The following is a 13,355-nucleotide window of genomic DNA, read 5'->3' as shown; positions in this document are numbered from 1 at the left end:
GATCTGATAAAATCATTATCTCATAACCTAGTTTAAGATATGTATGCAACTCTATTTCTTTTTGCATAAATTAAAGCTCAGACTTAATTTCTTTTTTTAGTTTTTCAAGTATCTAAACTTAAAATAAAACACATTTTGCTGTAAAGTAGGATGTTACACATTATACAGAATTTTAAACTGTACAGGTATGTTAATCTCACTTGACTTTTGAATTGCAATGCAATCAGACTCACTGCTTTGCAGGTATTTTGTTGTATTTAATAATGATATAAGGCAGTATGATGGCATGGGGGGAGTACTTGGGAGTGGTAGGGGAGCATCTGTTTAATTAAAACAGTTAAAGCTGCTGAACCACTTTTATGGATCAATCCTGTTCAAAGATGTCTTCCTGATACTAGTACCTGGCTAATAAACACTTGACCTCACACAATGGTCTGCCTTTTTCCTTGCTCAGCCTCGAAGATCTTCTGACATCAACATACTAAGAAAGTTTATAATCAAACAGACTGAAAAAACCACTGTCCAGATCTAGTTTAATTCTATTCATCAGAGAGTATGAATGTAAACCCACAAGACCACTTTGGATAAGAAAATATTAGTTTATAAAAAGTAATTTCAAGTTCTGCTTGCACATCTAGATGAATTATTACCGTCATGATTATTAGAAAATAAATTGCCATCAATATGGACTTCTACTGAAAGAAAGAGACTTAGGGGATAGCAGGGGAGGGAAGGAAATGTAGTTAGGATTGGACCTTCCTCCAACCATGTTCCACACGGAAGTAACATACACAGAATAGCTAAGTCATCACATAAACAAGACCAAGACCTTCAGGTACACTGTTCTATCTTCAACAGATTCATAAACATCCCAAGCCTATGACAAAGGCAGTACTAATGCAGTGTTTACAATCCCAGATCACTCACATTCAGACTTAAGGTCCTCTCAAGCATTCTGATACTTAACTGCAATTGCCTTACACCAGGCCATGATCAAACCACCAAGGTAACACTTCGTTGAGCCCAAAGACTAGAGTTCCCATGTTAGAATGGGGTAAAGAGTCAATGACTAAAATACAATCCAGGATAAGAATCACAAAGGCATTCAATAGCTATAACAGGATAGGTAACTACAGCTAGAGACAAACACAAAACCTTACAGAAAGTGTGCACAAACCACATCCTCTGTCACTTGTCTAAGAAGGATAACAGTAGATCTGAGAAATGACACACTTGTTTTGGGAATAAGGATGGACAGTCTAAATCTTAACTGGACTGGGCATTATATCGGGGTTGTTGTTTTTTTACCACCACATAGATAGGCATTAGGTATGTCAAAGAATCACAGAATCATAGAATCTTAGGGGTTGGAAGGGACCTCAAGAGATCATTGGGTCCAACCCCCCTGCCAAAGCAGGCTTCCTAGCTCATATTGCACAGATAGGCAACTCGCTCCTCCTGATTGGGGGCCTGTAGTACACATCCACAACAGTGTCACACATACTAGCCTGCCCCTTGATTCTTACCCACAAGCACTCAAGTGATAGATCATCCTTCCCCAGGTGGAGTTCAATACATTCTAGCTGCTCTCTCACATAAAGAGCAACTCCTCCACCTCGCTGCCCTAGCCTATCTTTCCCAAAAAGCACATAGCCATCCATGACAGCGTGCCAGTCATCCAGGTTGTCCCACCACGTCTGTGTGATTGCAATGAGATCGTGGCCCTGCGACCACACAAAGACCTGTAACTCTTCCTGTTTATTACCCATGCTACGCACATTCGTATATGGGCACTTCAGGGGGGCAGCAGATGCAGGTATCCTCAACAGGTCACAGGGAGATTTCCAACAGGGGATGGGCAATGGCGGCTCCACTGAGGAGTCCTCAGGGCAATCCACAGTATTTTCCCTACTATCACGTGAAGCAACATCCCCAAGTCCATCCCTGTGCCATTGGCATTTACCTTCTTCCGCCATCAACTCTCATCATGTCTCCCAAAGCACTTGCCTGACCCCAACAGCCTTCATTATATCACCGTCCCCCTTCTTAACTAGTTTAAAGCTCACACCATGAGCCCTGCCATCTCCTGGGCAAGGATCCACTTTCCCCTTGGGGACAGGTGAGCCCCATCAACAGTCATCATGCCAGGAGCTGAGTACACATCCCTTGGTCAAAAAACCCAAAGTTCCTATGCCGGCACCAGCCTTTCAGATATGTTCAACGCCTGGGTTCTCCTAACCTGCTCTGAACCCATCATCCCACTAGTAGGGAAAGAGGAAAATATTATTTGAGCTCCCCCTCCCTCAACAAAGCACCCTATGTCCTGGAATTCCCTTTAGATAGCTCGCAGGCTACACTTTGTGATTGCATAACTGCCTGCTTGCACGATCAATAATGGGTAGTAGTCAGAGGATCTCACCAGCCCTGGGAGCCTTCTAGTGATGTCTCTGTCCTGGGCTCCAGGGAGGCAGCACAGCTCCCTGTGTGTAGGGTCAGGTCTACATATGGGGCCCCTCTGTCCTCCTGAGGAGGGAATCACGTACCACAACTACCCTTCACCTAACAGAGGCAGTCTCGAGGAGTGTGGACGATCGCCTCACTCTAGGCGCCCATTTTCTCTGAGGCAGAGGGGCTGCATTCGTCTCCTCACTTACCTCCTCCTCAACTTTCAGGACCCCAAACCTATTGCTTAGGGAAACCTGGGGGAGTGGGGTAGGCAGGCAGGGGGAGTGCCTATGACGGCGAGCTGGGATTGTCTTCCAGCCCTCCTCAGTGTTCTGGCTGACCAGGACAGGGCAGCGTGTGACTGTCATCAGTTGCGTGTGTCTTCCTTGCACACTTCCCTCTGGCATGCCAGGGAGCTACTCCACCAGTCCATCTCCCACTCGCAGTCCCTAATGCTTCCTAGTCTCTCCACCTCTTCTTTGAGCTCTGCCCCCATGCTAAGCAGATCTTCCACCTGCTCACACCTCACACAGGTGGAATTGCCACCACCATCCACCAGCAGGAGCAGGCTCAGGCACTCCCTCCAGCCAGAGACTTGCACAGCCTCACTCCTGGACAGGCCCTTGGTCTGGGTCTCCATGCTCTTAGTGGGGCGAGCCCTCTGTCTGCTGGAGACCACATGCCTGGGCAGGCCCTTGGTCTGGGTTGCTACACTCTTTATGGGGCGAGCCCTCTGCCTGGTGGAGGCCATGTTAATCTGTGGTCTCAAGAGACTGTCAGTACGTGAGGCAGTTCCCCAGGTGTTGAGAGGCAGAACTTACCTGCCTGTCTACACGAGCTTACAGGGTCAGCACTGCGCAGGCGCTGACCTCCCCCTCTCTGCGTCAGGTGTCACTGCCCTCTCTGAGGCTGTTTCAAGGTGATGGGTGGTGCTGGGGCTGCTGTTGTAGGCAACGCCTACACCATGTCAACCTCTCTCACGAGACAGCTACCGCTTACTGCCGGGTGTCTCCACTTCACAGGGGGTTCTCCTGGCAGGACAATCACTCCAAACACTCTTGCAGTTCACGATCTATCGCTACAGCTCTGGCTGTGCCGGTTCCGAGCAGTCGACCTCATGGATAATACAACCCAGAAGTGGTAAACTTCTGGCCATATCAGGCCAAGTACAATCCCACATCATCTCTGACCCCAGGTAAAGACAGCTTCCCTTTTATTTGCTCAGAGGCATGAAGATCAGTCAAAGAATGGATACATGCAGAAACATACTATGAGCTGTGTGCAGAGATTACAGGCTCAATTCAGTTTTTCCTTAGAGTTGAACAGAGAAATGCTACCAAGAGGCAATATAGCAGTCTTTGCTGATACAAGCAGGCTGCATCATGGCACCCTATGCTAAGATAACCTTACATAAAGAAATTATTATGGCAAGATTATGACAGAGTCATCTCACCTAATGCTCCCTGACAAACTGAATTGATAAAGATTAGAGAGTATTGTTGGTGAATGACAACGACCATCATCTTGAGATAATTTAGCACAAGCCAGATGCACCTCTCATTCACAAAATGCAGGATGCTGTGTGAGATAACACATGGAGTAATTTGAGGTTAATAGTAATAAACACCAAGGAATTGAAAAAATTGTCCTACAAGAGGACAAGATAGACGAATTAAGAAGGATGCTACTTTTGTTTGTCTGGTTTAGATGGGATTAACAACAGATCATCATATAAAAATTAATTTGCACAAGGTATAAACAAAGCAAAACTTTGATACAGACTTCTTTGTGAATTTTATCATTAGAGTGAAAGACTGAACCCCGCCCCTCCTTCAGAACTTGTGCTTACAGTATGAATTTTCTTTTTTATGATAACTTGTGGTGGTTCAGCCCTAACCAGGAGCTGAGCACCACATGCCACTCACTCACTCCCACAGGGAGAAACAGACAGAGCCTCCGTGGGTTAGGATAAAGATAGTTACTGACAAAAGCACCCTGAAAGTAGAACAGTAACAGACAATTACACTCACACCCAGTGATAACACAGAGTACATGACTGACCCAGTGACCATGGAGTGCTGCACAATGGATGGACCTGGACACCCAGGCCAGCACTCCAAGTGCCCTGGAGGCACCCAAGAGTGCCCCTTCCCAACCAGCCCCTTTTATGGGGGAGTGATGTCAGGTGGCGTGGAAAACAGTCTGGGGTATCTCAGCTCACCTATGCTGACTGCTTGGAGAAATTGACTCTTACCTGTCCAGAACCAGGACATAACTAGAGGTCTCTCCTCTGACCTGTCTCATGGTGCAGGCGACAACGGCCTCAATGTACCGTAACTAGAGGCTAGAACTGGCCTCACCAAGTCAGCAAGGAGGCTGAAATTAGGACAACACTGTCTCATTTTCCTTCAAGGAAGGAGACCTGGGCTATGGAAGCAAAAATGCAAATGAAGTCAAGACTTAGATGCATGACTTGGATGCTTACCTGCTTCCCTTCAACAGTAACAAAGTTGATACTCTCTTGAAGCACTGGACTGTTTGAGGCAACCACACACAAAAGGCAGAAAGCAATCTGAGAAGGAACAGCAGCAACATGCACACAATCCAGAAAACAACTCACTAGTAGGATACAGAAGCCTATAGTATTCTGAAATCACCTCGGGGGACATCAGAAATAAACAAGCAAAAACCCCAACACTAAGAAGTGCCAGGTTTTATACATGTTAAACCAAGAAGGCAACACTAACAGATCACCTAAGTAAAATTTTTACTTACAGATAAATTAGTAAAAACAAGTATCTTGCATTCAGATATTTTGCACTGAATCTGGATTCCATGTCACCCAACTGAAAAAAGACCTCTGAGCACCTTGCCTCCTGGGAACCACATTCTAGAGACCTACACCCCCATCTTTAATCACTTGGGATTGTATTTATTTCATCAGTTTTCCTACTGGCTGACATCAAAACTGAACAGTTCCCTTGACTTTTTTTATATCCTGTGATATCTAACATTGCAGTTCACACAGAGTCACAATGTTCTCTTTAGCTGAAAAAGAAAGGAAGTGCTTAGAGCTAGGGCATGTATATGCCAGGCCATATATTTTAACTGATAAAATTTAGTAATACCTTTGATGCTAAACGAAAGCAAATTCTCTATGTGTAAGGTGTTATCTTAGAGGCAGGCTGTTCAGCCCCAGCCAGCAGCTAAGCACCACCTGGCCACTTGCTCACCCTGTCCCAGAGGGATGGGGAGGAGAATGGGTAAAGGAAGGCAAGGACAATTTACTGGGACAGTACAGGGAGAGGTAAATAACAACAGTACTTAGAATACACAAAGCAAATACACAATGCAACTTGCTTATCACCTGATGCCCAGTCCCTCCTTGAGCAGCAACCCCTCCTTCCCTACCAGCCCACTTTATATAGGGAGCAGGACAGTATATTGTCTTGAATATCCCTTTGATCACTTTGGCTCACATGGCTTTGTCCCCTTCTTGTGAAGATTAACTCTATCCTAGCCAAAAGCTAGGAGACAGGGCTCAGTGAAACAGCCAATTCTGCAAGCAGTTTTTTGCTTGCAGGGGCACACAGTTCAGGCAAGACAAACTGGTACAACCTCCACTGCAGTAAAAACGGGTATTTTAACACCTATTGCAAGCAACCATTATCCATTTCCCACATTCAGGATTTGTCACCTGGACATATCCTCAAGCACAGTTTCCTCAGCAGTAGTTTCAGCACTAGCAAAACCTGGATCAAAAGTCATCTGCTATCAGACCAAGCTCTTGTTCTCACACACTATCAAAACACCTTAGTTTTACTGGATAAGCTGTCAATGATGTGGGCAGCTTACTTTCATTGCCTCTTCTGCTGGGACAGTATGTTCCTAACAGAAGCATGAACTTTTAGCAGTATGAAAACCTATGCATTCATCTGTAGTGTAGAGCACAGCAATTCCTTTCCCTAGCTAACGCACTTGGCAAGGCTGTAGACAGACCACCAACAGAACGCTCTTCAGAAAGCAAAAGAAAAAAAACTGCTTTCAGTACCACTGAGAAAGTATTATCTACTTGATGCATCCATCACATTCCCTCTACCTGTCAAAAAGAGGATGCAAGAGTATTGTAGCTAATGACCAGTTGTTCTAACGATCTCTTTACCTTGCTTGGGCAGGACTAATGAGGGACAAGAGAGGGATATTGGCTGGATTCAAAGCAAATCCAACCAACAGTGTTCTGTTGTTCTTCCTTAGACCTATCCAAGCAACATATTAGGATATTTAGAACTTGGCAAATACAGTGAAAAGAATCACAGAATCACTAGGTTGGAAGAGACCTTTGAGATCATAAGAGTCCAAAAAGCACTGATACTGGACTTGGTCATGGCACCTCCAATATTCTCCAGGTTTCTTGAACTATAAATGCAATGTTTTGAAACAGTTTATTTAAAAATCTTTTGTCTAGAGTAATATCATCACTGATGGAGGACAATAGCATCTCCGAACTGATTCAGTGAAATATAATAATGCTGAATAGATTGATGTAGATGTAGCTTGAGACAATTAATGTAAATTGTGTATTTTAAGAATATATTTGATTTGGATGTTAGTAGAATATGGCTGTGCTGTAACTGTATGAAAGTGGCTACAAAACTTAGCCTTGAAGCTAATGAAGACAGGGGAGTCATAAATAATGAGACTAATGACCAATCTTGTTTTCAGCAAAAAGGAATGTGTTTTTGAGCTCAGATAACCATGGAGAAGAAATGTAAAAAGCACGTGCTGAGAGCGAGGAAGGTGCCTGAAGACCACCGGAAGACCCCCTAAGTGTCACTGAGCATGCTCTATCTGGGAGGAGTTAATGTAAACGATTTCCTGGAAATAATTTGCATAACCCTGACTTTTCTTAGAAATTATAATGAACATGTATAGTTAATCTGTATAAAGAGGAGAAATTTGGCTTTAATGGGTGCACACATTCAGAGGAGCGATCGATCCCCTGTGTGCCTGGCGCTGCAATAAAGGATCCTTGCTTAATAGTCACCAAGGCTACTGAGTTTTGATTCCGGCTTTCCAAGGCATCAGAACCAACAGCTGCTTCCCAGCAACCTCAGTAAACACCTGATATACCTGTGAGCTATCAGTGCAGTCTGATCCCAAACACATCTTAGAACTTGCTACTTCTTAAGTTGATTGCTGCCTCTACCTGACAGATCCATGTCATTCGTGTGGTGTGTCCCCCTCAGCTTTATACCACATTTTGCAATAGGTGGCACCTCCTGCTCTTCATCCAATTCCAAACAGATCGATGTATCTATCTAAACATTAAGAAGACTAAAAGAAAACTTGGGTAATATGAAGAGATCTGTTGGGAAGAGATTATGACATGTTGCTAAACACACATGAGTATCTAGAACCTCAAGTTCATTCAAGTGGTGAACAGGATGAAGAACAATTATCCAGTAAGGCAGTGTTAGTTTGACAGAAAAAAGTGGAACACCATTCTCACTACATACTTTGCACTGACTCCTGTGTTGGATTTGTGTGGCAAGGTTTAGGTATCAGGGGGCTACAGTGGTGGCTTCTGTGCAAAACTGCTAGAAGCTTCCCTGAGGTCTGACAGAGCCAGCTCCAAGATGGACCCACTGCTGGTGAAGGCCAAGCTCCAACCCTAGAGCAGCTTCTGCAGCTATAGCAAGGAGTGAGAACATGTGAGAGGAACAACTCTGAAGACATTAAGATCAGTGAAGGAGGTGGAAGTGGTGCACCAGACACCAAAGCAAAGATTCCCTTGCAACCACAGAGAAGCAGGCTGTACCCCTCTGCAACCAGCCCATGGAGGAGCAGGTGGATACACTTTAAGGAGGCTGTAACCTTGTGGGAAGCCCACACTGGAGCAGAACCTGTGGACCCATGGAAAGGGGAGCCCATGCTAAAGCAGGTTTGCTGGCAGGACTTGTGACCCCATAGGGGATCCACACTGAAGAAGTCTGTTCCTGAAGGATTACACCCTGGGGAAGAGTTCCATGCTGGAGCAGCTTGTGAAAGACTGCAGCCCATGGAAAGTACTCATGTCAGAAGACTGTCTCCCATGAGAGGGACCAAATGCTACAACAGGGGAAGAGTGAAGGGAGTCCTCACCCTGAGAGGGAAAGAGCAGCACAGAACATGCATGATGAACTGACTACAGCCCCCATTCCCCTGCACTGCTTTTGGAAGAGGAATTAAGAGAAAACTAGGACTGAAGTTAAGCCTGGAGAAGAGGAAGAGGTGGTGGAAGGTGTTTTAAGATGTCATTTGATTTCTCATTACTTCAATTGGATTGGTAATAAATTAATTTTCTCAAGTTGAGTCTCTTTTGCCTGTGATGGTTAATTGCTCAGTGATCTCTCCCTGTCCTTACCACAACCCACAAGTCTTTTGTTATATTTTCTCTCCCCTGTCCAGCTAAGGGGAGCAATAGACCAACTTGGTTGGGCGAGGAGGCACCTGGCCTCCAGCCACAGTCAACCCATCACAACTTTAGATCTCACCTCTGGACTTACTCTGCTTTTCATTTTTCTATTAATGGTAGAAAGCACATGGTATATCTACACCAGCACCTCACTTAAGAATTCAATGTCCTGGCCAATTCAGGTCTTGAAAGACCTCTCTCCCACATCTGAGAAGTGTGGTATTCCCCCACCACCTTACAGATGATCAGGGTACTTCCTACATAGAACACACAAAAGCACTGGGACATACATCAAACCTGAAAACATACTTTCTGCTTCTTTGTTTGCCTCTTCCTTAAGTCAGATGACTGCACAATCAAAACCCTAGTTAAAACTTAAGAAGTGTTCTTGCTGATTCTTTGAATCATGGTCACAAGTAACTAAGTAAAATTTAATTCAAATGGAAAAAACCCCAGGCACCCAGAAACCAAAAGGTGAAACACCAGAAGGCAGAAAAAGCAGTAGTAGCAGCACAATAAGGAAAAAAACAACAGAAAAAAAATCTACACGTTCAGATACAGTAACTATAAACAAACATGAAGTCAGATGTGCTAGAACAGACCTCAAAATAGGTTTATCTCACTGTCAAAGAATCAGTAGCTCTAATGCATTTGAAAGGCAATCTTTCACATATCCTGGTAATTACTAAGGAATTGCCTGAATTTACTAACTCGTTAGAGGGTACACAGTACGTCAGTTTGTACTAACTTCCCTAAGAGTACGAAAACAGTAAGTAGCCAGTTGATTTTGGACTGCATTTTACCAGAATTAAGACTTCAATGTGAAGATGGACAGACATCATTCCTGGACAACTCTAGTATGTGACCTTTGAAATATTTAACAGCCTCATTACTAGTGAGATCATTACCATAACTGAATTCAGCAGCATGTCTTGTAATGTGTATTGTCATGATTCATCAAAGTTATTCCACAATTTCACTGCAGTCTGATAGCACTACACTGCTCCAACATTTCTAGGAAGATTTCATAAGACATTTAGCATGGAATCTATTCCAACACTGAAACTACAAGTGCCAATAAATTACCAGATTTTTTTCCCCACAAAGAATTCTGAGAGGTTGTACATGACTATTGAGAAGAAACAGCCAGCAAACCAACTATATGCATCAGCTTCCTATTTCTTTCAAGAAAAAACAAATAAAATTGAAAAGTAGAATTAAACAGTATCTCAAGAACTTACCTTCAGTCTTCAACTTTGTGAGAACAAAAATCAGGTAGTTGTTGAAATCTGGATACTGATTGAGTTGTTCTAGTTTCTGAAGAGAGAAGCTATTAAGGAAAGTTGAATCTTTGCACACAGCATTTATAGTTTTCTGGATACATGGATTATTAACTCAATTATGTACTGCCATGTTACTTCAAACAGCTACCTATAAGCTTACGATACTGAGTATGAACAATGTAAAAAGCAGTTTGTGTCATTTCCTTACTGAAGCAATAGGTTTTAGTTATGGGGAAATCTAAAAAAAAAAAAAGATTATCCAGGGGCAGACACAGAAATTAACAGAGCCTCAAAAATATTTGCAAAGCCACTAAAAAAGCCTCCTCTGTACCATTCTTGATTTCAGTATTTACACTTATTATAAAGAATACACTGAGACACAGTTCAGTATCTTAATTTGAAAAGATATCTGAAGCCTTAACATTTTAAAGTCTGTTCAGAACAGATATTAACTAACCTATACTTCCCACTTATTTAAGCACAAGTGTGCCAAAACAGTGCCAAAGAGCATGACAGAATCAACACAATGATACAAAAAAATCATGGACTGGAGTACTTTAAACTCAAAACCATTTATCAGCATCCTGCTCAGACATGGCTCTAAGTAGCATTCTACATCTACAGCCATGACAACTTTGTTTTAGTTTTTTTTCCCTGGAAACAATCTTAAATTACATTTATTTTGTAATTTAGATAAATAAAATTTAGCCTGTCAAACTGTGATAGACCATTTTCCAAAACTGATGTATAACACAACAATAAAAATTGGTCACTTTTCTAACCTTTGCAGGCCAATGTATTAGGACTTCCTTGGAAACAGCACAGGAAGGAGTTACCACTAGCATTTAAAAACAATTTTAAACATCAGTGAATTGCACTTTTGTTTGTTCAATTTCTATGCAAGACAAACAGCATCACCCATATTGCCCATCCCACACATATGCTGATACTTTCAATGAACAAGCTGGATAAAGCTGTTTGATGCAGAGCTTAAAAACATAAATTTACATTAAAGCTACACTATATACTCTTACTATAACCACTGTTGTATTCTAAATATTAAAGAGCACTAGCTTAAGTCTGGGGCACTGTCAGAACACTTTAATTGGTCAGATACTTCTGTTTAGGATTTTTCAAAGAAAGCAACAGCATATTAAAAATCTGAAACACAGCTGAAACAAGACGATGAGTGCAATGAAAACTACCTTCACCTTTCAGATAAGCGCAGCAACCTTCCTATGCCTGACTGCATCTGTTACGAAAGCCAGAAATGGAGCAAATTTGGCTTCATGTTTAAAATAACAGAAATATCTATGTATGTCTGTGGAATTGTATGTTCTTACCTACACTAAATAAATTCTGTTGCTTTCTGTGAAGACCTTTAAGCAAATGCCTTAAATAAAAAGGGATGAAGATGATAAACTCCTACCCTTTATAGAATTACAGGACTTTGAGATATTTTAAAGCATTTACACGGCTAGCATAAGAAACAGGAGATGGTAGAAGCTTTATTTTTCAGCATCTATGCTTCTGTTGGTCTTAAAAAATTGTATTGTCTCAATCTTTGTTCCTTAAAAACTGGTTATTTCATCATTTATACAATCAAGAGATGCTTAAGGGGGTAAAACACCCAACAGTTCACAATACTAACACAAAACGCACTGCAAAGCGGCACATGAAGCCATAAACAGTACCTTTCCCCCTTGCAGTGAATTTTAAGGGGGGTAACTAGCAGTATTTCAGGCTTGGGCTTCTAGGCAGCAAGAAACAGCCTCACAACGTTGTAAAATGCGCAGTGCCTGAAGCGGCTGGCCAACGAAGCCTGCAGGCAGCGGCTTGGCCAGCGGCACTTCCCCCACCAGCTACGGCTTTTGCCTCGAATCCCAGCGCCGGATTACCTCAGGAGGCCCCTGCTCGCCCCCGCGCTGCCGCAGGGACAACGAGTACCCCGCGCTGCTCTGCCCGCCGAGCCGCGGGACACCCCAGGCCCCCTCGCCGGGATCCGCCAGGGCGGGGGCCGCGCTCCCAACCCTGCCGCGGCCAGGGACTGGGCGCTGGCTGCGGCCCGGCATGGGGGGGAACCCGGGAAGGCGGCAGATTCCCGCAGAGCCACGCCAGAGCCTAGGCTTTAAAAAGGGAATAAAAAAAAACCCCAAACAAGCTGCACACCCAAGCCGGCCCTCGGCTTCGGGCCCGTAACAGGTGCCTCGGGCCCTTCGCCGGGGAAGACGGCCCGGAGGCCCACAGGCCGCCTCGGCGGTTCAAACGCCGCGCCATGGCCAGCCGCTCCGGTAGAGGCTCGGCCCACCGCGCTGTGGCGGCTCCCAGGGCAGGGCAGGCCCGGCCGCCGCCTGCCGCAGCGCCGATCTGCTGTCGCGCAGGCCGCGCTCCCCCCTGCCCGCCGCCCGCGGTCTCCTCAGCGCCCGCCCGGGACGCAGAGGCCCCTCTCCTCCTGTCCCGCCCGCGCGCACAGGCCTCGCCCAAGGATACTTGTTGCACGGCTCTCTGCGTGGTGGTGTCCGGCGACTGGGACTCCCTGAGCAGCTGCAGGATCTGCTGCAGCCCCTGCTCGTCAGGCTTCCACTCATACTCCATCTTGGCTTGCTGGAAAACACCAGACAACGGGCGGCCGCGGTTAGCGGCGCGGCAGGGCCCAGGCCGGGGGGAGGCGGGAGGGCAGAAAGGAAGGAAGGCCGAAGTGGGGGAAGGAGGGGACCACCGCGGCGCCCAGCCCGCTAGAGCTCTCCCACCAGCGCAGACCCCGCGAAACGCCCAACCCCGCCGCCGCCAAATCGCCGAACGACACCAACCTGGTCGCGCCGCTCCCTCCACGCCGAGCCGACTGAGTCACGGCAAATTTGTAATCCGGCCCGAAGAGCCGCCTAGTGTCCTCCTGGGTCCTAGCGCCGGACACGCCTCCGCCCCCCCGGGCCGCCTCGGGCCCGCCGGCGCCGCCGTCAGCCTTTCCCCGGTGCGTCCCACACCGTCAGGAGCCTGGAGGCGACAGAATGTGGGCCCCTCAATCCGGGCCGGAGGGAAACGGGGCGTCTCCGCTTCACCCGCCCACCCGAGAACAGAGAACCCACCGAGAACCTCCGGCAGTTGCGACAGGCGAAGGGAGCGAAAGCAGCGCCGCGGCCCCGATCCGGCCTCCTGCGACAGCTGCGGCCGCG

General features: G+C 45.6%; 1 protein-coding gene across 1 annotated transcript in view; it reads right to left on the bottom strand.

Moving 5' to 3' along the window:
• The window catches only part of TNPO1 (transportin 1), a 56,586-nt gene extending 43,806 nt beyond the window's left edge, over positions 1-12,780 (bottom strand). The window contains exons 1-2 of the mRNA XM_084278041.1: positions 12,673-12,780; positions 10,141-10,216 (exon numbers count right to left, since the gene is read on the bottom strand). Of these exons, the coding sequence (XP_084134167.1) occupies positions 10,141-10,216; positions 12,673-12,777 (181 nt within the window). The 5' untranslated portion in view covers positions 12,778-12,780. The remainder of the gene's footprint in view (positions 1-10,140; positions 10,217-12,672) is intronic.
• Between the last annotated feature and the right edge of the window lie 575 nt (positions 12,781-13,355).

Source organism: Gallinula chloropus, assembly GCF_964237585.1.
Source record: "Gallinula chloropus genome assembly, chromosome: Z".
Lineage (NCBI taxonomy): Eukaryota > Metazoa > Chordata > Aves > Gruiformes > Rallidae > Gallinula > Gallinula chloropus.
This window is presented reverse-complemented; position numbering and strand designations above follow the sequence as displayed.